The 24668-nt window shown below is 37.5% G+C and overlaps 1 protein-coding gene across 1 annotated transcript in view; it reads left to right on the top strand.

The window, feature by feature from the left end:
• The window catches only part of CDC5L (cell division cycle 5 like), a 40105-nt gene extending 15595 nt beyond the window's left edge, over window positions 1–24510 (top strand). The window contains exons 9-16 of the mRNA XM_019734745.3: window positions 2943–3091; window positions 5622–5784; window positions 7395–7559; window positions 8831–8911; window positions 9193–9435; window positions 12005–12202; window positions 23103–23315; window positions 24072–24510. Coding sequence (XP_019590304.1) covers window positions 2943–3091; window positions 5622–5784; window positions 7395–7559; window positions 8831–8911; window positions 9193–9435; window positions 12005–12202; window positions 23103–23315; window positions 24072–24176 — 1317 coding nt within the window. The 3' untranslated portion in view covers window positions 24177–24510. The remainder of the gene's footprint in view (window positions 1–2942; window positions 3092–5621; window positions 5785–7394; window positions 7560–8830; window positions 8912–9192; window positions 9436–12004; window positions 12203–23102; window positions 23316–24071) is intronic.
• The last annotated feature ends 158 nt before the right edge of the window (window positions 24511–24668 follow it).

Genomic DNA, 24668 nt, shown 5'->3' with positions numbered 1-24668 from the left:
AATTTTGGTTAGCTCCATATTCATGGTTTATGTTATGACTATGGAAACTATATTCATTGCTGAGCCACAAAGTGCTTTATAATTATGCACGGTATTTTGTTTTTCTTTGAGTTAATACTTGTTTTATTCAGTTGCTAAATTTTCTGATTACTTAGCACTAATTCAACTCTAAACTTTACATTAACTGTGTAAATCTATAATCTGGGCAAATTTTAGTTATTATCTTTTTGGAGAAGTCTTTCCCAGAACTTCTCAATGTTCTAGTCTGGACTGATTACTCTTAAGATTTGTTTATAGCTCCTTCTCTTAATTACCCTTCACTGTCACCATAGAAAGTCCTTTGGGTCCCCTCTTTCCTGGTTCGCATGTCTTTGGCTTTCTTGGTTTAGTCCCTTGTTAATGAAGCATTTCCTTTAGTAGCTTTCTTGAGGAAACGTCCATGGGAGATGGAATTTTTAAGACCTGGCATATCTGTAAATTACTATTCTACTTTCTTATTTGATAGGTAATATAACTGGGTATAGAATTCCAGATTGAAATGGTTTTTGTTCAGTTTTGAAGGCAGCGCTCCAGTGTCTTCTGGCTTCCATTGTTGTTGAGGCCTCCGGTGTCATTCAGGTTGTTAATAAGAAACCTGTTTTTTTCTTTCTCTGGAAGTTTATACGATCTTTTCTTTTTCACAGGCATGTTTCTTGGTGTGGATCTGTTTTCAGCACTGTGTTAAGTGCTTGGTGGATCTTTTCATTCTGGAGACTCATGGCCTTCAATTCTGGGAAATTATTTTGAAATTAAAAAAAATTTTCTCGCTTTCACTGATCTGTTCTCTTATGGACCTTAAATTTTCTTTTTTATTCCTCTCAGGTTTTCTGTTTTAATTGACTTTTTGACTTATTACTAGGAAATTTTCTGAATTTTATCTTTATTCAGTGTTAAAATTTCTACTGTCATAGTTTCAATTTCCAAGAGTTTTTTAAAAATGTGTTCAGTTTTTAATATTTAATTCTTAATTATGAATATCTTCTTTTATTTCTCTGAGGCTATTAATGATAATTTTGTTTTATTTTTATCGGGTTTTTTTCCCCCTGCATATTCTTTACGTTTCTTTTGTTAGTTTTATTCTCTTTCATATGAATTATTTTTTTAAGTACCTTTTTATTTTTATTTTATTTTATTGGGGAATAATGTGTTTCTCCAGGGCCCACCAAGTCATTGTCCTTCAATCTCGTTGTGGAGGGCGCAGCTCAGCTCCAAGTCTAGTCGCCATTTTCAATCTTAGTTGCAGGGGGCGCAGCCCACCATCCATGTAGGAATTGAACCAGCAACCTTGTTGTTGAGAGCTCGCGCTCTAACCAACTGAGCCATCTGGCTGCCCCCTTCTTAAATATCTTTTGATCTTTGGTTCTGTGCCTATATTTAGTAGGTAGAGGTGGGGCAATTAAAGCTGAGGAGAAACTCCTTGGGTGTGGGTGAGGCTCCTTGACTCTGCGCTTCCTTGTAGGCTGAGCTGGCTGAGGTGTTTCATTGGGGAATTATTGATGTCAGTATTTCTAGATCTTTTCTCTTGGGTTAGTTAGATTCCCCAGAGAAGTAAGTAGCTTCCAGTCTCCTTCCTGGAGGGCATAAAGCTGGCCAGCCTTTTGGGCGCCTAGATGGGGGAAAATGCTTTGTATTTGGAATAGCAAAAAGAGCACCCATAGGACTTTGATAATGTGAAATTCAAAGATCTTTCCATGAATAAAGACATACTGAATAATGGAATAAGCCTTGCTCCAGTTATCTTTTTTGCCCCCAAATTTAATGGTTTAAACATTCTGTTATGGTCATGGTTTCTGTTGGTTCAGGAATTTAGACAGGGCATAGAAGGAATGGCTTATGTCTGCTCCATGATGTGTGGGGCCTCAGCTAAGACGACTCAGCATTTGGGGGTGACTTGATGGATAGGGCTTGGAATCATCATCATTCCATGTTTGGTGTTTGCTGCTGGCTGTGGGTTGGATCCGCATCTGGGAATATGGAATAAATTCAGCTTCTCCATGTGGCTTGGACTTGCTCACAGCATGGTGAGCATGGTGTCACCACAGCATGGTGACATCAAGAGTGGAACTTCCCCCATGGTGTCTCAGGGCTTCAGTGTGAGTGTGGTGGGAAGCTGCACTTTTTTCACCTTGGATGTCAGCAGTGTCACTTAATGCTGCGTTCTGTTAGTGATAGGCAAGTCACAAGCCCACTTAGATTCAAAAGGAGGGTTATAGACCCCGCCTCTTGATGGAAGGAGTATTAAGGTTGGATTATAACAAGAGCATGTGAGATGAGAAATATGTTTGTGATTATCTTTAAAAATAACAGTCTTTCACAGACCATCAGTTGGGGATTAAGAGACTTGTAGGTGCAGTGGTGGAGGACTCAAGAGAGTATAGTCAGTCCTTCCTAAAGATCAGACAAAACTTCAGAAACCAACCTGCCTGTGTTAGTTCTTGTGAGGTGGATGCGCCAGTGGGTAGTGTCTTAACTTCCTAGTAGGAGAATCTGAGATTCAGAGAGGCTAATGAACACTAGATAAAGAATTAGTGATAAAGCTAGATTAAAGTTTAGGTGTTCTGACACTTAGCCTAAGATCACATTGGGAAATTTGAATTCTAAGTTCTTTATGATTATGAAGAGTTTGGCACAGGTAATAGGAGAAGCTTTTGGTAACGGTAATTTCATGTGAGGGCCACAAAAGCATTTCTTGACATAAAACTTTGTTCTTAAACGTCTGAGGTGCTATGTTCTGTTGACAGAAGGAATGCAAGTATTGAATTCTGCCATGGCCCAGTAGTCATTCTGTCTCTTGGCTTTCACTGAGAAAACGTGTAAGAATTCTGCCTGTTGTTTGTGTAGTAGGACCAGAAGAGAGGATTCTGTTCTTCTTTCTAAACTTTCTTTACTTTCTCGTTAATCAGGAAGCCCAGAACCTCATGGCCCTAACCAATGTGGACACCCCATTAAAAGGTGGACTAAACACACCTTTGCACGAGAGCGACTTCTCGGGTGTGACTCCACAGCGGCAGGTTGTACAGACTCCAAACACCGTTCTTTCTACCCCATTCAGGTATTGTAAATAAACAAATGTTTTCTGTTTTAGAAAACTTGAATCTGAGGACTTGGATAACATGTTTGCTTTAATAAGGTTAACAGAGAATCGAAATAAGTGATCAACTTGCCTTTTTCATTTCTTCTCACTCATAGTAGTAAATAACAAAATAGTGTCCAGGAAATGTTTAAATACCAAATGGAGCTTGCCTCTTTTTGTAAAGTTTCTGATGTTATCACCTTGTTTCTGAATACTTTTTATCTGATTTCGAAAAGCAAATTAATCCATTGTTAATGATTATTTGGTGAATTTAATAAAAATTGCAATTTTTTGAATGTATGTACGAGGTCTGACAATTAAGTTTGCGAACTCACCCTAGAAAAGGTGCTACATACCTCATTGCTGAATATCACTACAGTCACCTTCGAAGTACTCCCCTTGGGAAGCTATGCACCCACGCCAGCACCTAGTCCACCCTTCAAAGCCATTTTGGAACTCTTTTTCTGGAATGGCCATCAGAGCTGTCATCGTATTACCCTTGATGTCCTGAGTGTCATCAAAATGTCTTCCTTTCAATATTTCCTTTTTCTTTGGGTGAAGAAAGCAGTCACTGGGGGCCAGATCAGGTGAGTAGGGAGGGTATTCCAGTGTAGTTATTTGTTTACTGGCTAAAAACTCCCTCACAGACAGTGCCGTGTGAGCTGGTGCGTTGTTGTGATGCAAGAGCCATGAATTGTCGGAGAAAAGTTCAGGTCGTCTAACGTTTTCACGCAGCCTTTTCAGCACTTCCAAATAGTAAACTTGATGAACTGTCTGTCCAGTTGGTACAAATTCATAATGAATAATCCCTCTGATATCAAAAACGGTTAGCAACATCGTTGCAACAAGTTCGCGAACTTAATTGTCAGACCTCGTACGTATTACTGCTTTTCCCTAATATTTCATTATGAAAATTTCTAACATTCAGAGAGATTGAAAGAATGGTAAAACAAGCATCCATATACCCACCACTTAGATTCTACAGTTGTTAATATTTTACTGTGTTTTATCGCATATCCATCTATCAGTGCATCTTGCAGGTATCAGTCCATTTCACCCTTAAACCCTTCCTCGTGCATATCATTAAGTAGAGTTCAGAATTCAGTATTTGTTTGCAGTTTTTTTGTTTTAAGCTACTGTGTTTTTAAGAAGAATTTCCCCCCCTTCTTCCGCCTCCCTTCCCCCGACCCCCACTGCAGTTCAAACCGTTGTTTCTCAGTCTAGTTGTGTAGGACACAGCTCCCTGGCCCATGCTGGTATTATGAGCCTTGCGCTCCCCCCTGGCTGAGGCAGTCGGTTGCCAGTCGCCCACAGCAGCCCACGCGGACCTTCGGCTGCTCTCCCAGTCGGCTGCTCACAGCAGCCCAGTTCCAGGGAGAGCCGTTGTTCACAATCTTAGCTGTAGAGGGCGCAGCTCACTGGCCCATGTGGGAATCGGACTGGTGACCTTAGCATAAGGAGCTTGACACTCCAACCACCTGAACCACTGGCTGGCCCAAGAATTTTTAAGATATCAGCGTTATAGAAGCTAGTCGTATTAAACTGAAATTTGAGCTTTTAAAGGTTAGAAATATTTGGGGTTTACTTTTAATTTTAAATGTTAGGATATGTCCTCCTACTGGTTGTTTAGTATGGGAAACATCTCAGACTATTACAACTGTACATGACAGCAGGATCAAGAAACACTGGCAGCCAAATCCTTATATATTAACACTTCTTGCAAGGCTGTAAGAGAGCCCAATCCGTCTTTCCCTGTGTATGTCTTGTCTCTCAACTTGATTGTACGTTCCTTGGGGGCAGGGACCATGTCTTATACGCTAGCACCTCACCTCACCTCTGGGGAACAGCTGTCTGGCAGCACCACCTGTCTGGAACATAGCTAAGATACAGGAAGTAAGCAACCAAAAAAAAAAAAAAATGCTGTGAGCAATTAAAGTTTAAGTTGCAAAGTCTATGGACTTTATTCCTAAGAGATTTCTTAGCCCTCACTCAGAACTATTCGTATTTAAATACGACTCTAAAAGCCTGGTGTTTAGCTTCCAAACAAAATGTAAAGAGAAGAATTACCTAAAGTAGGTCCACTGTTGATGATGTGATAGTGAACAGCTATAGGCAGGGAGGGCACAGATGATATGATGAAGACCCTGAACTCAGAGAGCTTGTGAGTGTGGTGGCTCACCTCTGTACCCACTGTGTGTTCTCAGCCACCCTGATGTGGCAGGAGAAAGTGGAAATAATGTTTGGTGGACCTAGTTTGGAAGGCAAGAAAACGTCAAATGTAATGACTGTTTGAAGTCAAGAAATTAAAAATACTGTGTGTAAATACTAAGCTAGCTGAGCTACACCTTTATTTTAACCTAGAGATCTAACTTAAAACCAGGTAGGGAGACAGAATTTCTGGAATCTTTATGTATTGTTTTCCTTGTAAAATAATTCATGTGAAAATCATTTGAAAGCATAACACAAATAAAAGTGGCATTTTTATTCATTAGCATTTCTGTTTTTCTAGGACTCCCTCTCATGGCTCTGAAGGGCTTACTCCCCGGAGTGGGACAACTCCCAAACCAGTTGTTAACTCCACCCCGGGTAGAACTCCTCTTCGAGACAAGTTAAACATTAATCCCGAGGATGGAATGGCAGACTACAGTGATCCCTCTTACGTGAAGCAAATGGTACATATCAATTCCTTTTTAATACTCTTAAAAAACTAAAAAAAAAAATCTCATGGGTGCCAAATTAAAATAATCCGCTTTGTCAGTGCCTACTACATATACCGTAAGAATCTAAACACCTACAAGTGTCAGCAAAGTAGAGTGGTTTGCAGTACTTGAGATGGGGACCTTGTGGTTGCATGCCTGCTTTTTCTTATTCTTAATCTGTTTGTGAATACTGATCATGCCTATAGTAATGCTCCTTGTATCTCTTTTATGATTTCAACTTTTATAACTTACTAATATTTTCTTGAGTGATACATTTATTTAAACTTTTTTTTCCTGTAAAATAAATTTTGTTTCAAATGCCTCATAAATGAGATTTTGACCCTGGAAGAAGGACAATCTAGATCTCAAAGCCAAGTTAATTTGTTAGTTTATTGCTGATCTTAGTGAAGTTTCGTGTGTATATTTCGCATGGTGATGTAGAAAGGTGATTATAAAAGTTACAGTTTTGCTCGGTCCATGTTACTGCTTTTATTACATCACTATTGGGACTTACCTGATGCCATAGAAATCACTTGTGAGATTTTTTTTTAATGAGTTCCAGTGATATTGGCCTGTTTTCAGTTTACAAATTAATTCTAACTTCATGTATACACTTGGTTAGTTTAGAATTTTTTAGTGCCCAAATTGATACCAACTTACGCCAACTCTGAATGGCTACGTAAGCATTACACAAATGAAGAATCTAATGTGTGCAGAGCACGGATCGGGACGCTTGAGGGGATTTAAAGTTGAGTCAAGATGTTCTTTGTCGTAAAGAAATTTATACGCTGGAGAGATTGGCAGTACGAAAACAAGTTCAAAAATAATTGTAGCATAAGAACTACAATTGAGTTAAACCAACATGTTTAGGGTGGCCAAAGAAAGAAATAATAACATTTGTTGGGTGAGTACTAGGAAAGCCTTCCTTGAAGAGGTATGCTCAGGTGGGTGGCAGCTGTCCCAGGTGGAGGCCACAGCATGAGTATGCACAGACCAAGTTTTTAGCAACTCGTAGCAAGTCATCTGCTCCTCATATTTAGCATACATGTAACGGAGCAGCAGAAATGAGACTGAAAAGGTGAGCCAAGGATGTACTGGGGAACACTGGGCTCCAGGCAGTTTCCTTTGGGAACAATGGACTGTTTTTTCTGGACTGCATATAATCTAGTATTTCTGTTATACACACGCACACGCACACATACTCAGGCATCTTTCCAGATTAGGTTTTATTAGTTCAAGGATAAATTGACTTTTGAGCTTGTTCTTTTCATTTGCTATTAAATTTCAGTGTCAGAAATGTTTTCCGTAAATAGAAACCCTAAAGGACTTTCTTCTGCCCATGCAGAGGTAATTCCCAAACCTTCTATTAGAATATCCCAGAGTGATTCACTGATTCCAAATCAAAGCTTTTGATTGGTCTTAATGTAGGGAAAAAACGGAGATCGAAATTAAAAAACTCAGCTCTGGAGTTATGAATTGTTTCTAGAATTAAATTTAGGCTAATTATTTTTTTGAAACTCTTATAGAATGTTAGTTGAATACGTAATGTGTGTAACTTGAGAAGGACCAATTCTTTTCTACAGGAAAGAGAATCTCGTGAACACCTTCGTATAGGGTTGTTGGGCCTTCCTGCCCCTAAGAATGACTTTGAAATTGTTCTACCAGAAAATGCTGAGAAGGAGCTGGAGGACCGTGAAATAGATGATACATACATTGAAGACGCTGCTGATGTGGATGCACGAAAGCAGGTGGGTAATTGTGCTGGAAGGGAAGTGGGAGTTCGCGGGATCCGCCAGCAGGCTCAAAGAGTGCAGACTAGCCTTTAAATGTCTTGAGATCTCTATTTAAAAGTCTTTTCACTATTTAAAAAATTACCATAAAGTAAATTACAGCATTAATATATACTCACATAATTAATAATATACTCAGCATATCTTGAATAGGCATTCCTAAAATGTATATGTACATAGCAATTTAAATACCCTGTGTCAAGTTCATTATGCTTCTTCAAGATACACGTAAGTAGTCTTTTAGATGTTGCTTTTCACTCTAGCCAAGAAAAGGTGTTACTGAGCAGTCTTAAAAGCAAGCACATTTTGGATTGGTTGAGTAAATGGTTTTAGGTCAATGTAAACTAATAAAAAATGTGGATTTGGAAATTTAGAGTATGCTAGAATATTAGTAACACTTCGTACTAAATATCGTATAGTTAATTACTTTTTTCATTTGCAATAACAACCCAGTGATGTAAATAGGATAGGTGTTAGCTTCATTTTAGAAATGAGGAAACAGGCTCAACTGAATTAAGTTAACTTTCCCAGGTCTCATGGCTGGAAAGTGGTGAATCTTGAACTAAAACTGAAATCATGTGACCCCTATCAGGAATTCTTGCTGCAGTTCATTTCAGGATGGTTTTAGCAGTTGAATAATTTCATGAGATTGGAGTGAGAATGGCGTCGTTGGAAATCCTATTTTAGAGGGAAACCACATGAATGTAGTTTTTGGTGGGGAATATAGGATACTACTTTTTTGTGTTTAGTGCTCTTAGCTACTTTGAGTTACATTTATTCTCAGAAATGGTGTGAAATTCTAATGTGTTATCCCACATTATTTTTAATTAGAGAATCAGGAAACAACACATTCATGGGCTGGCTGTTTAAATTAAGAATTGGTAGCTTTGGGGGTGGAGGGAAGGGTTGTGTTGCAGGAGGAGTAATTAAGAGTCCCCTCTAAGTTTAGGATCTGATTGAGAGAAGAAAAGGTTGATTATTTGTTGGCTACAGCTATATAAATTTGAAGAATGCTCTAGTAGACATTGGAAGTTCTTAGTTTCTACTTTACTGAGAAAATGAATAGACTTATTTCTGTTGCCTTATATTGCTTTCCTACAAACTTACAGATGTCTATAGGTTTTTGCTCTTGAACATACATGTTCTTATAGACTAAAGTGTTTTCACCTTTATTGAAATGTGTCAAATACTGTATAACTGTTATAATGGATATAAAAATAATTTTTTAGGCCATACGAGATGCAGAACGTGTAAGGGAAATGAAACGAATGCACAAAGCTGTTCAGAAAGATCTTCCAAGACCATCAGAAGTAAGTGTTAGAAGTTTTGGCTTAGGAAGTTTTAAGTTTCTTTTCATGTGATTGATGTTTTTTAGATCATTCATAAAGTGTGTTAAACAATTTCATCTATTCTCTGGAATTCAGTAAAGCAGTTTCCAGATTCAATCACTGGTACAAATAAGATTTTAGAAGGAAAAAAAAGACTTTCTTTTGAAAATGTGTAACTGCTGTTCAATTCATGCGAGAACAAGTAATAATATTAGTATTTTGCAGCGATATGTTTGGTAATTATACTTATTTTAAAATTTTAGGTAAATGAAACTATTCTAAGACCCTTAAATGTAGAACCACCTTTAACAGATTTACAGAAAAGTGAAGAATTAATCAAAAAAGAAATGATTACAATGCTTCATTATGACCTTCTACATCACCCTTATGAACCGTCTGGAAATAAAAAAGGAAAAACTGTAGGATTTGCTACTAATAATTCAGAGCACATTGCCTATCTGGAACATAACTCTTATGAAAAGTTCTCCAAAGACGATCTGAAAAAGGTATGATTGAGCAGGAATATTTCTGTCTTGAGATATAAGTATTTGTTTGATAACGGTGTGTCTTGGACAAATACTAACTTTTTCCCCCCCATCCATACTGATACTCAAAAATGACTGAAATAGATGGTTAGGACATAAGTATTCCTATTAAATGTTATAAAAGGAACTCCCCCTCGCCCCCCCAGCTGCCACGTTCAGTGATAGACCTTTATCAGATAAACACTGACTTTGGTGACAAGGTGTTTTTGTTTCCTGGCCATGTGCCGATTGACAGTGACTGCAATTGCCGTTTTCTCTGTTTAGCTCTGCTAACTCTGAATAGAATGGAATGCCTTTAATACTCAAACGGCACTTATTTAGCTGAGTACAAAAAAGCAAGACTATATTAAAAATGTTTACAGATCAAACCTTTCACTTATTCAAAGAAAGGAAATATTTCTTACTGAACTTATTCCCTTACATGATTTCCCCATGTCCTTTTTGGATAAGGAAATAAATGTTTTATTCTGTAAAGTCTGTCCTGCAGCTTCATGCATTGCTTTTTATTCTTTCTGCTCTGAGGGAGCAAACAGCTGTGGTTGTGAAGAGAAATCTGTACAACGGTGTGAAAAAATGCAATTTGGTTTTATGGTTGGAGTGGTCATTAGCTTACAAGTCTTTTTTCTTTCCTCTTTATCCCTGAGGGGCAGTTATAAACCTATAGATTGGGATGGGCTAACGCATACTTGGGAGAAAAAAATTAAGATTATTTTTCTGTCTTTTCTCCTCTACTTTCCCTTTCCCTCTTTTTCTTTGTGTTTTACCTTATTGCATAAGTAATACATGTTTATTACAGGATTTTTAGAAAATAGAAACAGGAAGGAGGGTTTAGATTTCTATTTCAACAATTTGCCCCTGGTTTCTGAGTAACTTTGAATTACTTTTTTTTTAAGTAAAGTGCGATGGGAAATGGACATCTGTTGAGTGCCTGCGCTGTGGCACGCACATTTAGTCATTGATGGGGTGGAGAATGGGACTATGAACTTGATCCTTGAACAGTTTCCTCTTTTGAGAGTGAAAATGTGAGGGGAAGATGGGATTTTGGAATTAAGTTTTCTTAACTGTATTGTATGTATGGAAACTTGAAATAAGGATCACGTCGTTGCTACTATTGGTTCTGTAGGGGATAGATTCTAACAAAATATTTGAAAATAATAATTGTAAGTAGTGCTTCGGAATTATTTGAAACAAACTAGTTTAAATATTCTGCCATATTTTATTTATCTATTTATAGTCTTGTTTGTTCCAGAAAGAATTCAAAGCAGCTATTTACTTAGCAGATTCTTTTTGGAAAGTTTAAAGATAACTTAGCTGTACTCTCTCAGAATTATAAGAGCTGGAATTGTCAATTTTTTACTACGTACGTGCTCTGAATGGTATTTAGAGTAAAATACCATTTCTCTTATAATAAAGTGTCAAATTTTCATTAAGTATGTGAAAATTGGTTTATTATTTTCCTTAAAGGGTATTGTTTAAGGTGTACATTCTTTATCTTTTATAGATGTGATTTTCCACATTTTTGTTTAAATTTTTTGTGTGCTGCTCATGTCTCTTGATTCTACATATTTTGGTTTGTGTTTATTTTCTAATATTACTAGAATGATTGAAAGCTTTCTGTAAAGCACAAAAAGTGATTGTCAGTTTTTCATGACCATGAAGCAAAGCGCTGGAAAAAGTTGATGTGCTAGGCTCACGGAGTCTGTGTGTCTGATGTTGGGCTGGTCTCTATGTGTATTATCCCCATTTGACAGATGAGAAATAGTCTCAGATGTTATTGTCAGACGGCTACTTAAATGGTAAAGCTGTGATTTGAACCCAGGCTTGTCCAAGCCCCACCCACCCGTCTGTGATCTTAAACTGTTTCTTTAGTAGTGAACAAAAGCTGGTCTGTGATCCTTTGTTATTTGACTTTGTGCCTCCAGTCTCATTCTCTGGCAATGTCAGGGGCATTCCATCAGATGAGAAAAAAGGCACATGTCAAAAAAATGCCTACTTCTCTTTCATGATCCTGTGAAGTCCTAGGTGTGGGGAGGGATGGTAGAGTTGAGGGAGCTCACCCAAGCACTGATGGTCTTTGGCTTGGGCGTGATCCAGCCTCGACTGCTTACTAGTGATGTGCTTTTGAACAAGTTGTTTCATCTCTCTCATCAATTTCAAAATGAAGTTAATGTTGGTTACTTTGTAAGGTGGTTGTGGGGTTTGGAGATAATACATACAGGTAAAACGATTAAATCCAGTTCCTGGCACATAGTAGATACCTGAGAAATGGTAGCTACTATTATAATGAGTGAAGGAAAGGACATTTATGTTGTTGGGGATACGTGGATGCTTGCCTTCTCAGACCAGTCTGCATTGACTTACAGGCTCTTCATTCCTTTTACTTAGGTGTTGTTCCCCTCTTCCAGAAAAACCCCAGTCAACCAGAACACCTTTCCTTTGCCGAAAGGAGGAAAAACTAGTCTTTTATAGCTTTCTGTTGATGGCAAGTATTTCTAGTACTCAAACTTACTGAAATTATTATTGTAAACAGGCCCAGGACGTTCTGGTACAGGAGATGGAAGTGGTAAAACAAGGTATGAGCCATGGAGAACTCTCAAGCGAAGCTTATAACCAGGTGTGGGAAGAATGCTACAGTCAAGTGTTATATCTCCCTGGGCAGAGCCGCTACACACGGGCCAACCTAGCAAGCAAAAAGGACAGAATTGAGTCGCTTGAAAAGAGGCTTGAGGTTGGTATCCTTATAACATTCTAATTTAAATGTACTTTGACTGAAACAACCAAATAATGCCACTGGAAACAACTTCAGAAAATTAGACCTGAGGTGATTTGCCTGTGCAGTTCTTGAGGGAAAACTGCCCTAAAGTGTTTGATCTTCTTTGGCCTTCTTTGTTGGATTTTTCAGTTGCTGGCCTTCCTGATAGAGTGCCCTCCAAGTTGGCCACAGGTCAGTCAGAACCTTTTAAATGTGGGAACAAGGAGCCAAGAAGTTAACACTAGGCGTTTGAAACAGTATAAATCAGTGCTAGAGTAAATTGTTTTCTCTACGAAGGGATCTCAGTGGTACCAAGGGGCCTTTCTTCTGTAGCCAAAAGAGCACATTTACAAAACTTTGATACCTTTTTGTGCGTCCTCTGATTTCCTGTGATGTTCTTACAGAGAGCGCCGAGTTGGATTATCTGGACAATGGCTTCCCTGATTTTTCATGTCTGTGAAAATGTTGAAATGTACTAGATGGGAGTTACATGACATGTGGTTTCTTAATATAGTCTGCATTTTTTGAATTCCAGAATCTGTGTAGGCATTTTGCCGATGGCATGGAAATTGTGGTTCATGGACCCCTAGACTGCCTCGTGGATTCTTTTTCCTTTCCTTTTTTTTTTTTTTTAAAATTAAAATGTATTGGGGTGACAGTGGTCAACAAAACTACATAGATTTCAAGTGTTACAATTCTATAATACATCATCTACATATCACATTATGTGTTCTCCACCCAGCGTCAGTTCTTCCATCAGAGTATACTTGACCCCCTTTACCCTCTTCTACCATCTACCCTCCGCCTTACCCTCTGGTCACCACTAAACGGTTGTCTGTGTGCCTTGTGGGTTCTTAATGGTGGTCTTCGGGGATGTTTCTGAGGCCAAAATGGAATGGGGAGGAAAAAGGAGTGCTTCAGGCAGTCACATGCAGAAAATGGCCTCAGTTTTCTCTTATGTGATTATCAGTTCTGTTTACAGAAAGCAGATTTGAAAATATTTTAATTCAGAGTTAAAATAAAAAATGGTAGCATCTTTGGGGTGGTTGGGGCTGTTGTGGGGCTAGGGAAACCAGCAGGAAAAATTGGTATCTTTTAATTTGCAATGATTCTAAGTCTTAATTTTACCTTTAAGATCATATGTGTAGGCACATAGTGTTTAATGCCTGTGAGCCTCTTTTATCATTTAGGGAGAAATCAGAGTTTCTTTCTAGAGTAATTCTCATGATATCCTAGCCATCTGGTGCTACTGGTTACTCTTGCTGTATTAGTGTCTTCCAGCAGGGGGTGCTGTTGCTCTGTGTTTTAATTCACAGTTAAAGTGAGGGAAAGTAGAACATCAGTGGTTAAATTTTACGTTTTGTTTTCTGTTGTGTAGGCTTCATTTCTTATAAGTGGTAGTTAGCAGTGTAATTCTGATCTAAGGTCAGTATCATAGTTGATTGGAAAGATATTTGGAAAGCTTTCTTGTAACATTTATATATAAATACTTAGGTCTCTCACTTAGTTTGAAAATCTTCTCATTTGAGGTCGGTAAACTCTTTCTGTCTCAAATGGTAAGGACATTTTGTGCCGTTTAAAATGTTAAAAAAAAAGTTTTTCCCTAAATCTCATTTACTTTGTTGAGGCACTAACTTTCATGACAGCAAATAAATGTGTCACAAAGTGAGTGGTGCCATAAAGTACAGTGATTTTTATTTCTATGTTGAATTGGTCTTGTGAGTTTTGAAGGGAAAAGTACAGAAAGAACCACTGCTGTTCTTTAGGAGATTTATTTGGGTCGTTTATGAGCAACCATTAAAAACATGTGGTTCTCTTTGTTCAGTTCAGTACCAGGAACTGAAATCTTCCGTTGAACTATTTTTGTTGAAGGATTGGTGATTTTGGAAGAATATTCATAAAACAGTCTGAAGTAATTTTTCTTTTCTTGACTCCTGGATAACTTACTTTATTGTTTACCCAACTAGTTACTTTTAAAGAATATGTAATCGAAACCTCTAATTTAGTAAACTATGCTTATTTCAAATGAAAGTTCATTAAATCTTTAAAAAAGAAGAAAAGAGACCCAAAAACCCAAATAAACAAATCCCCTATTTTATTTGTATCCATCCCTAATTCAGAACTAGGTTTGTCTTAGCTTATGTTAGTTTTTGAAGACACAATTCTACTGGTTTGAAATACATAAATATTTTATTTCAATTGTGGTAATTCTTTCATCATTTCAGTTGATTGCTAAATTATAAACATTATTCAGAGTTTGTTGTGGGGAAGGAACTCCAGTTGTATTATATAAACTAAATGCTATACTGAAATTATCCTTTCCACTCTTAGGTTCAGGGGCATATGCCTTTCTGTGCAAGCACAGTACCATGGCTGCCAGTGTGTTTGATTTTTGCTGCCATGAACTTTGGAACAGTGAATTTAAATTATGGCCCTATCACAGCATATCAAGCAAGATGAAATCCAGCTTTGTCGTGGTTGGTGTCTCCTAAATGGATTAAAAAAATATGCCCTGAGGTTTATGTTGGAGCTAGTCTTGGAGCCATTACTCATGATTAATATTTGAAACTTAGAACTTAAATGAAAATCCTTAAGATACTCATTTAAAACTAAGAGAACCATCTTAGATTTTATGTAGAATATGGTGGGTGGTGTAAGGAGTCTGTTAAATAAATAGAATCAGAATGTAGTCACGGGTCAGAAGTAAGTGAGAAAGACTTCTGAATTATAACCAAGTCCATGTATTTTATTCTGCTTTGGAGGCAGAATTAATTTTAGAACCTTGCCAGACATTTGTGTATAAAGTAAGGCAGCGGCAGCACACAGAACTGACAGCTAATATCAGAAAAGGAAAAGTCAGAAAGCACAGCATGTTGAGGCCATTTAAATATGGTGGCAAAACGCCCTGTGTATTTTCATAGCTTCTGTGAGGACATTATAAGTGTATGACAGGAAGGTACAGTGATTGTTGTTTATAGTGATACACCAAATAAGTAAGAGAAGCTTAATTTCTGTTCAGTGTCATGTTTTTAAAAAGAGGGATGGCTATAATAGGTAAGCTTTCACCAAAGGGGTTAAAAATTAAAGCGCTTTAGTACTTTATTTAATCCCATGTCCGTTGACTATTACTGAGCATCTACTATGTGCCAGCCGGTTCTAGGCCCTGGCGATGTAGCAGGAAACAGGGCAGATGAGTGCTCCTCTCCTGTGGACCTCAGTTATCTGGAAACCGCTTAATGTGGAGAACCTCATTTTCTGACGGTGCCAGATAAATGAGTCATTACTGTATTTGGGAAGTGCAAATAGAATGTGAAGTGTTCTAATTTGTTTCCACTTTAAGTGGAAATAGGAAATCGTCTGAAGACATAATTATTTTAAGTGAAATAATTTCCAGTAGGTGCAAAAGTGAAATGAGAAGTCTGAATTTAGGCCTGCTATTAAATTTAATAGTATTTGAAATAGTATCTAAACTGCTGTGTTGAGGAAGTTTGGCTGAAAAGTAGATTTTGTCATGTTAGCTATAAAAATGGGAAGGCTTTCCTTAGAGGTGGAAACGAGGTCCAGAAGTAATACTTCTCCCTGTATTTTATTGGCACAGTCAACTTAGTCAAGAAATATTATGTAACACTGACTTCTTGGAAATAAAATAACTTAAAGAACACAGATAACACATTTAAAATCCTTCTCCGTGTATTTGTAGAACTCTGTGAGGACCCCTTCCTTTACTGAATGGTTATATTTCAGCAAAAGTGGCTGCACAGTGGATACCATTTTCTCAGTGATTTTTGTTATAAAGTCAGATGTTTTTACACAGGAAAAATATCCCCTTCATATTTTTAGGGTAAGGATTAGTGGGCAGTTCTGGGTGGAGGACTGTATGTTGTGTCTCAGCAGGGCTATACTTATACTCCCTTGTGGGTGTATGTGGGGGGTGGCCTGGGGTGCAGGAGAGAGGTTCCCAGTACTTTGGAATGCTGTTTCTCAAGTTCTGCTCTGCCATGACCCTTAAAAGCATGGGCAGATTTCTTGGTTGTTTCTAGCAAGGACTCCAGAGCTGGGCCAGAGATCTCCTTGGTACAGCCACGTTGCTTCTGTTATGTCTCAACATTGAGTTGAACTTGTTTCATGCAGTTTGGGTTTCATTTCCTAGTCTATGCAGATGTGAAGTACTCTCGGTATTTGTTTAGTACATCCCTGTTCTTGGAAAGGTTTTTGTTAAGGTTTTGCCTTGTTGCTTAGCATGCTTTGCAGGGATGCATTCTGCAGTTGTGAACTCTGAGAGATGCAGACAGGAATCACGTACTTGGACCTGCATCTCACTAATAAGAGAAGGTTCCCTGATAAAACTTGATGCTAGTGAGCAGTATAGAGATTACAGGAGAGTCACTCCTGGACTCTTGTTTACAAACATTTCGATGGTGGAACCACATCTTTACAACTACAGGACAATGTTGCTGAATGGTGGGCTGGAGCTACCATGAATTCTGTATTTATTTGGGGCATTCCTACACCTGGGTTTCCCGTGGTATAAGGTTATATTCTGGGCCCCTCAAGCAAGAGTTTCAGTGAGGGATGCTCTGAATGTTTCTGAGCCTCACGGTAACAGACTTTAACTGAAGACAGTATTGGAGACCCAAGGATAATGTGTTTATTTTGGAATTACTTAAACTTAGTAACCTTAACAAACTTAGTGAGTTTGAAAGTAACAATTACACTTTTATAAGTCCCATACAGCCCCCTTTTGTAATGACCCAGGGAAACACTTACGGTTCCACTGATTCATCTCCTGGGGACCATCAGTTTTCCACTGGTCTCTGGCCAGTCTTTTTTAGACAGTTTCTCTTCTATGCATTTAAAAAAATAACATTTGTTATTTGGCATTTTTCTAAAAATAATACCTGTACTTTGTAGAAAATTTAAAAAGACATTTAAAAAATGAAGAAAAGAGCCTATCATTTAGACATAATCACCTTAAACATTTTGCAGGGTGTGTGTATGTGTGTGTGTTTTTATATTTATATTTATGTATGTGTACATATATGATTAAATATAGGAAAAAGATTACTCTGTACATACATACATACGTGTGGGTAAAAGGTGTTTAAAATTGGGGTCGTCATATAGTATTTTGTTGCATTTAATAGTATAATATTATAAATATTATTAAAAAATAAAAAGAAACCTGATCACTTGCTCTCATTTAAAGTTGGTGGCAAAGATTAGCTTTGGTGAAATCTCCAAATAATTCCGGGAGTTATATTCTGCCCAACTTCTTGAAAAGTTGTCAAGTAACTTTTTATATCCTGTAAAAATTTTCTGAGATGTTTGTTTTCCTATCGTTTTATAGCTTATTAAGAATAAAAGAATTAGGAATTTAAAAATACAAGCTGGGAAAAGTAAAAGCTTTTCTGAAGTGGCAATTCTTATATGTAGCTATGTAGGGTTATTGTCTAAGTCAGAGAAAGAATGATGGGCAGATCCATTAATTAAGATCTTATTTACATGTGTCTAGAATAATTTGTTTTTCAGGGAACTGTCTGATGGCATTAAGCCATTTAGTCCCACAGCTGGAATTTCTTCAGGCATGTTTGTGGTTCGGGAGCTGAGGCAGGGAGGACTTGCAGTTTATTAGCAGTGGTTTGGCCTAAAGTGTTGGACTTTCAAGCAGGACACGACTGCATAGCTTCATCACTTACTGGCTGCGTGGCCCAGCACAAGTTACTTAACCTCTCTGGGTCTCAGATTTTCTCACCTGTAAAACTTGGGTAGGTAATAGTTTTTATCTCAGGGAAGTGAGAGTTTGAGATAATGTAAGATTAAATGAGATACTGGATGCCTAGCAAATAGCAAGTTTTAGTGAATGGGAATTCTCTCCCATGTCTCTTCAGGTCTGGTTCACCCTTAGTGTTATCGAAATGGGATAAACTTGGTTTGATGCTTTGAGGAATCAAGAAGTAACTTCACCTTGGACAGCAGGGTGGCTAAGTTTTTATTCTATACGTTTTGATGAATGTCTGAAATTTGAGACATGGGTCAATTTTAGGAGAAGAAGCAATCAGATTTTGGTTAGTGTAAATGGATCTCATGTAACTGGATTTTAATTTAACATTTCATATATACATTTTCGTGTGTTGAAATAGTTGACATACATGTTAATGTCTCCATTATATTTAAATGTATTGATGTTTCATGGTTTGTGGTGTACAGTCTTAAAATAATTAGCCTTTAGAGTAGATACCGAATTTGAATTATAAAAAATCTTTTATTTTGGGAATTTAAAAATACACCCAGAAGTAGACTAGTGTAATGAGTCCTCATGTATTATCACCCACCTGACAGTCATTAACTTATACCCACTTTGTTTCATCTACTTGCCCTTCCCCATTATTTTGAAGCAAATTCCAGACATCATAAAACAGAATTATGGTGTGTGAAATTGGTCAACTTGGTTTCCTTACACATTTATATGTAGATATATTCTCATTTAAATTGAATTTTACTCTTTCATTTGGATGTAGTCAGCTTTAATTATATCAAATGTTGTCCTACTTTAAATTCCTAATAGTTATAGTGAACTTGATTTTATTTCGGATTATTAGAAACTTAAAGCACAGACTTCCATTATAACCATATTTTGGAGTCTTGTCTGGTGACAGGTGAACAAAGTACTTAATCCTAGCGCCACTACTAACTTTGTTAGATGTTTTAAGGAGACTTTGAAGTGTATCTCTCAGTGCATATAAGGATTTGAAAAAAAATTTTTTGAAAACTTTTGGTAAATCGGCTATAAATTCAGTGATTTGAAAATCATTGTTTTGGGAGAACTTTTGGTAAATCGGCTAACCAATAAGATGCAGTGCAAGCTCCTTAAGCTAAAATTGTTTTTTCCAAAGTAAGTTGTCCTTTAGGGCAGTTGCTAGTGTTTAATTGTATTTGTTTTAAGGGCTTAGAAATATGAATCTGAGTCTGGTTCTTCTTGATTCTTTGTATTTTCAGCAATAAGATTTTATCCTCTGTTGGACTTCAGTGCTGCTTCTGTGTGTGTATAAGTGTAGGTAGTTCTGTCCTGTGTATGCACGTGTGTTTAATGCTTGAGATTTATTGGCTAGAAAAAGGCCAGACGTTTTAGATTAGTTTTTTTCCTCCTAAAGTGCATTGAACCAGTCATAGGTTGAGCATTTTACAAAGTATACAGACACCTTCCTTCACATTTTAATGATCAGATGGCAGATGTAAGATAAGTAAGCTACAATGGAATATTTCTTCTTTATACTTTTAGTGACTAACTTTATATAGTTTGACTACATTAATTTTTCCCTGTACTTAATATTTTTTTTTTGGTAGAATTTATTTCCATATTTGCTTGGACTCTTAACACGATATTTGAGTCAAGACTTCTATAAAGCTCGAGCTAAGTAAAACTGTTGGCATTAAATGGAAGCTAACAACTTTGCAGTTTCGAAGGCTTTGGTAGTTTGGGAATAATAAATGACTCAACTGTGTGAGGTGAAGTAATTCCCAGGTATAAGGTACCAGTCATACTAAATGTGCCTTGGTGACTACTTAAACTATTATGCTGTTGCACCAGACTGGAAATTGAATATCCATGGAGTGCAGCATATAGCTAATTGAATTATCTTAACCTATGAAAATGTTAATTTGTATGACTAATTTTTAGAAAGCAAAAGAACCCAACAATAAAAAAACACTATATGCAACAACAGGGATGGACCTAGAGGTATTATGCTAAGTGAGATAAGTCAGACAGAGAGACAAATACCATATGATCACACATGTGGAATCTGAAAAACAAAACAAAACAGAACAAATGAACAAAGAAAGTAGAAGCAGACCTATAGATGCAGAGAACAAACTGATGGCTGCTAAAGGGGAGGGTGCTGGGATGAGAAAAGAAAAAGGTAGATTCTGACAGAGATTGCATTGAACCTGTAGATCAATTTGGGGATATTGCCATCTCAATATGAAATCTTCAGACCGAAGAACATGTGATGTATTCCCACTAATTTAGATTTCCTTTAAAAAGGAAGCCTGTTTTGTAAGAAATGCCATCTTCCTTATCACTCCTGGCCATCTTTCAAAAAAAATAACATTTTAATACATAAAAAAACCTCAAAACCACTATATGTATTAATTTGAAATTCTGTGCTGTTCAGGTTTTTGGAATGTGTACTTGAATCCACATGTAATTAGAGTATCAAATGTCGGTATTCTTAGAATATGCTGAATTATGGTATGAGGAACTTGATGCAACTCATGGTTTTAGTTTTTCACTTACTGGGAATGAGAACTTTTTGGTAGGTCTAGTTAAGAGAAAACAGCTGATAACCTAGCTTCTGTAATGACAGTGGCTGAAACGGGATTTTCTATCCTGATTGCCTATTCGAATCATTTGGGGGCTTTAAAAATACAGAGGTCTAAGACCATTTCAATAGGGGTCTGTAGGTTTAGGGCACTGGCACTGGTAGATTTTTAAGAGCCCTACAGGTAATTCTGAAGTTTATTATAGTAGGGGTTGAAAACCACTGGCTTGAAAAGACATGCTACATTCATGTTACTTGGTGCGGTGGTCTTCAAGGGGCAAACTGCTCCCTTAAAATAAGCAACAGTTATTTTTGCCAGCTTTATTTCCAGGAAGGGGTCCATGCCATTTTTTTATTCAGGTTGGAATTATGAAGACAGTATTGAAGCCTCATCCTTAGTCCCTTGGTCCATCAGAGAGGAGAGCGGACATGGTTAAACTCTTAGTGCCTATAAAATAATTGTAATCAGAGCTAACATTTGTTGACTGCTTACTCTGTGCCAGTCGCTGGGCCGCTAAGGGGTTCATGTCTGATTTAAGCTTCAGAATATCTTTTAGCAAAGGCTGCCCATTTTACTGACAATGAAGTGGAGACACAGGTTAAATAACCTGCGTCAGCTCAGAACAGTGGGTGGCAGCGCTGGTAGAGGGAGTAACTTGCTCTTTCTTACACGCTGCTGTGCTGCGTGGCTTCCCCAGTATTTCCTGCCTTACAGCATTGCCATGGGACGAACTTTGATTTGTTACCTATTAGAAGAAAATGGTGCCTTTATAAAGGACATTATTTAGTCATGGATTTATTCTTCAAGTGAATGGCAGAAGAAGAAACGCTGTTAACTTTTATAAAATGCTGAAGATATGATTGGTTTTAAAAGAGCTTTATTTAAATTAATTTTAGATGAATCTCACGGTCTTAAGGCACACACATGCAGCGTGTCCTCCTGCCTCCCCCCTTCCCAAAGGCGTATTTGACTTGTAATAAAGAAAGTTGGAGATGGGTAGGTATGAAGGGCTGTTTTTCAAAAGTACTTTATATTTTGAGGAACACTTTAGTTTTTGATGTTCTTCTTATATATTCTAACTTTACATAAAGCATTGAGATCGACATCTTTGTTTTTAAATCACTTGTTATGCATTTGTAGGATGTTTCAGAGTTGTTATCAGGGATACCTACGTGTTTGTTTTGGAATGATATTATTTCTAAATATTTAAAAGACATCCTACGTACAGTTTTCATATCAGCCTTTTTGCACGTGACGTTTTCTCTTGGTACCTTCTCTGCTCATTTACCGCCACCCCTGCATTTAGTATCAGAAAAGTATTTATGTATTCACACTGTCTCCTATGTTATAAGTGCTCTCAGTTACGTTATTATGAATCACAGAGTATCATTCGGGTGTCCATTATGCTGAAACTGCATAGTTTTGATTGCCTGTGGATGCCGCTTGATGGAATCGGTTTGACAGAGCGGGAGGTGGGAGAGAGGGCAGAGAGAGACAGTAAACTGATGGAGGGGAGGAAAGGAGGGGCAGATAGAAAGAAACCAACGCAGATTTAATAATTATTCCTAAAGCTTTGACCTCAATTCCTAAAGCCGTGACACAATTATGTTGTGTGTTGAAAACAAGCATTTGCAGATCACTTTAAAATATGAAGCGATTATATTGTGGGACCCAAGAATATCCACCTAGAGGAGGTGTCACTCCAGTGAGACGCTGCCTTACACACGTACTCCATTCTCGTCCGCCTCTCATTGGACCTTCTCAGCTGGGGCTGCCTCTGCCCCTGTGCGTCAGCTTTAGAATTTTGTTCAAATCTCTCTTCTGTTAATTGTCTCTCTGTTAATTGTCCCTGTTCTTTTGTAAGTTTATACATTTTTACATCTTTCCCCCAATTTTAGAATGATCTGAGGAGGTAGCCCACCTGTGCTTAATATACATATTTAATAGGAAAACTGTCATTTCTCTTAATTTTATGGTGTCCTTTCAGTCTTCAAAAATTAAAAAAAAAAGTTTGTTTCCAAATGTGATACTTTCCTTAATATGTTGTATGCTAAATTTAGGATTATTACATTATAAAAATAATCGAGTAATTTTAGAGGTTGAGGGGTTTTGTTTTGATCACAAGTATGGTACATCAATTGGATGTTACTTGGTTATTAAAAATGTACCACATGTGTAATGTAGAAGTACATTTTTGAGATATAGGTGGTAAAAGTGGGTCTCTTGCCAGTTCCAGAATCAGTGCAGATCGGTAATAGCAGAAGTCATTTTTAGAAGTAGAGATTAGTTTTTACCATATTGTGAAATTCAAGCCTGCTTTGAGATTGAACCATGGGTGAAGTTATTATAAATAGATTATTTGGGACTAACCTGTGAAACCCTTTAGATGCAAGACAGACTCTTTTTAAGCCTAATTTTGTGTTACGGTAGCTGAAGTATAAGGGACTCTAATGTACTTTTTTGAGGCAGTCGATGAACCAGCAGCGCCTTTTTAGTCCTGTTATTTAGCCTGCTTTTCTCACGTGTACTGATGTGATCCCTCTCCCCCCTCCAGATAAATAGGGGTCACATGACGACAGAAGCCAAGAGAGCTGCAAAGATGGAGAAGAAGATGAAAATTTTGCTTGGGGGTTACCAGTCTCGTGCTATGGGGCTCATGAAACAGTTGAATGACTTATGGGACCAGATTGAGCAGGCTTACTTAGAGTTACGCACTTTTGAAGAACTCAAGAAACATGAAGATTCCGCTATTCCCCGGAGGCTAGAGGTAACATTGCCTGGCAGCGTTGCTTAGAAGGAGCTGCAAAGGCTTATGCAGCGCTTTGCTTTTCTCGTCGTCTTCCTGTTCAGGCTATCTTCTGAAGTTGATACTGTCTGGCTTCTTTCAGTGAGAACCTAAACTTTTTGACTTTCTGATCTAGCATTGCCTGGGTGTAGATGGACAGACCAGGCCAGTGGTGGATACAAAGGCTTTCCCTTGACTCATTTTCTGTTTTGTATAGAGATACATTATGAAATGGAATAAGTAACCTTGGGATTTGTCCCCCTGAAAGTTAATTGCATCCCATTCAGACAGCTCTCCGAGGTACATTAAATCAGTGTCTTTTTGTTTAGTAACTTAGGATGCTGGGAATATAGCTAGTCATTCCAAAGCATCAAATTCCTTTGGTTTAACTTTATTTCTCAAGTGACATGATAGCCCCTGCCCAGATAAAGGGCGGTCAGGGCTTATTTAAGTGCATTTGTGGGAAGTGCTAAGACAAGAATGGCTTGTTTATTTGTAGTAGAAGCAGAGATTTGACAAAAAGACGGTAGTCATTCATATGACCAAAGAATGGCTAGAATCGTACTTGTTTTAGCAAAAGTCGTTGCTATTTTTGTTTCTCATTGGGGAATGCTTGCCTCTTAAGAGTCAGGACTCAACTCAGCTGTTTGTCCTAAGATGATCAAGTACCATACGATTTTTAAAAATTTCAGTGTGCTTACATATGAAATAATTATTTAATATTTTTGTTTCTTCAAGTGTCTAAAAGAAGATGTCCAGCGACAGCAGGAAAGAGAAAAGGAGCTTCAGCATAGGTACGCCGACTTGCTGCTGGAGAAGGAGACTCTAAAGGCCAAATTCTGAAGCACAGTGTATGTTCTGTCACAAGATGAATTAATTGCTGGTTTTCCTGCTCTGGAAGGCTGAAACCGATGTTTATCTTCATTGACAAATTTGCCCATGATTGGTGGTTTTTCAGATGTTTATTTTAAATGATATTGATCTTACACATTCTATGTATAAAGACTTTAATTCTACAGGACATTTTAGGGTTTAAATTATTAAGACGATCATTCTTGTAGCAGTGTCATATTTGCAAAATTTTTTTTTAGTTTCGGCCTTTATTTTGAAAGCCTGATTTTAAAGTGCTGCCTGTGAGTACACTCTTGAATAAAAACAAAATATAAAAAATGGAGAATGTAGCTTTTTGTCTGAAGTAATTAGATACTTAGAGTGCCCACAAACCAGGGAATATGTACACTGTGTTAAATTTAATGAGTAACTTTTGGGTAATCAAAATGGTGATCCAGTATCTTAAATCCTTAAGAGGCAATCATTCTGTGGCTTTGTTAGTTT

Source organism: Rhinolophus sinicus, chromosome 2 (assembly GCF_057876585.1).
Source record: "Rhinolophus sinicus isolate RSI-liver-muscle chromosome 2, RSI-T2T, whole genome shotgun sequence".
NCBI lineage: Eukaryota > Metazoa > Chordata > Mammalia > Chiroptera > Rhinolophidae > Rhinolophus > Rhinolophus sinicus.
Note: the sequence above shows the minus strand (reverse complement) of the source record. Positions and strands in the feature narration are given on the sequence as shown.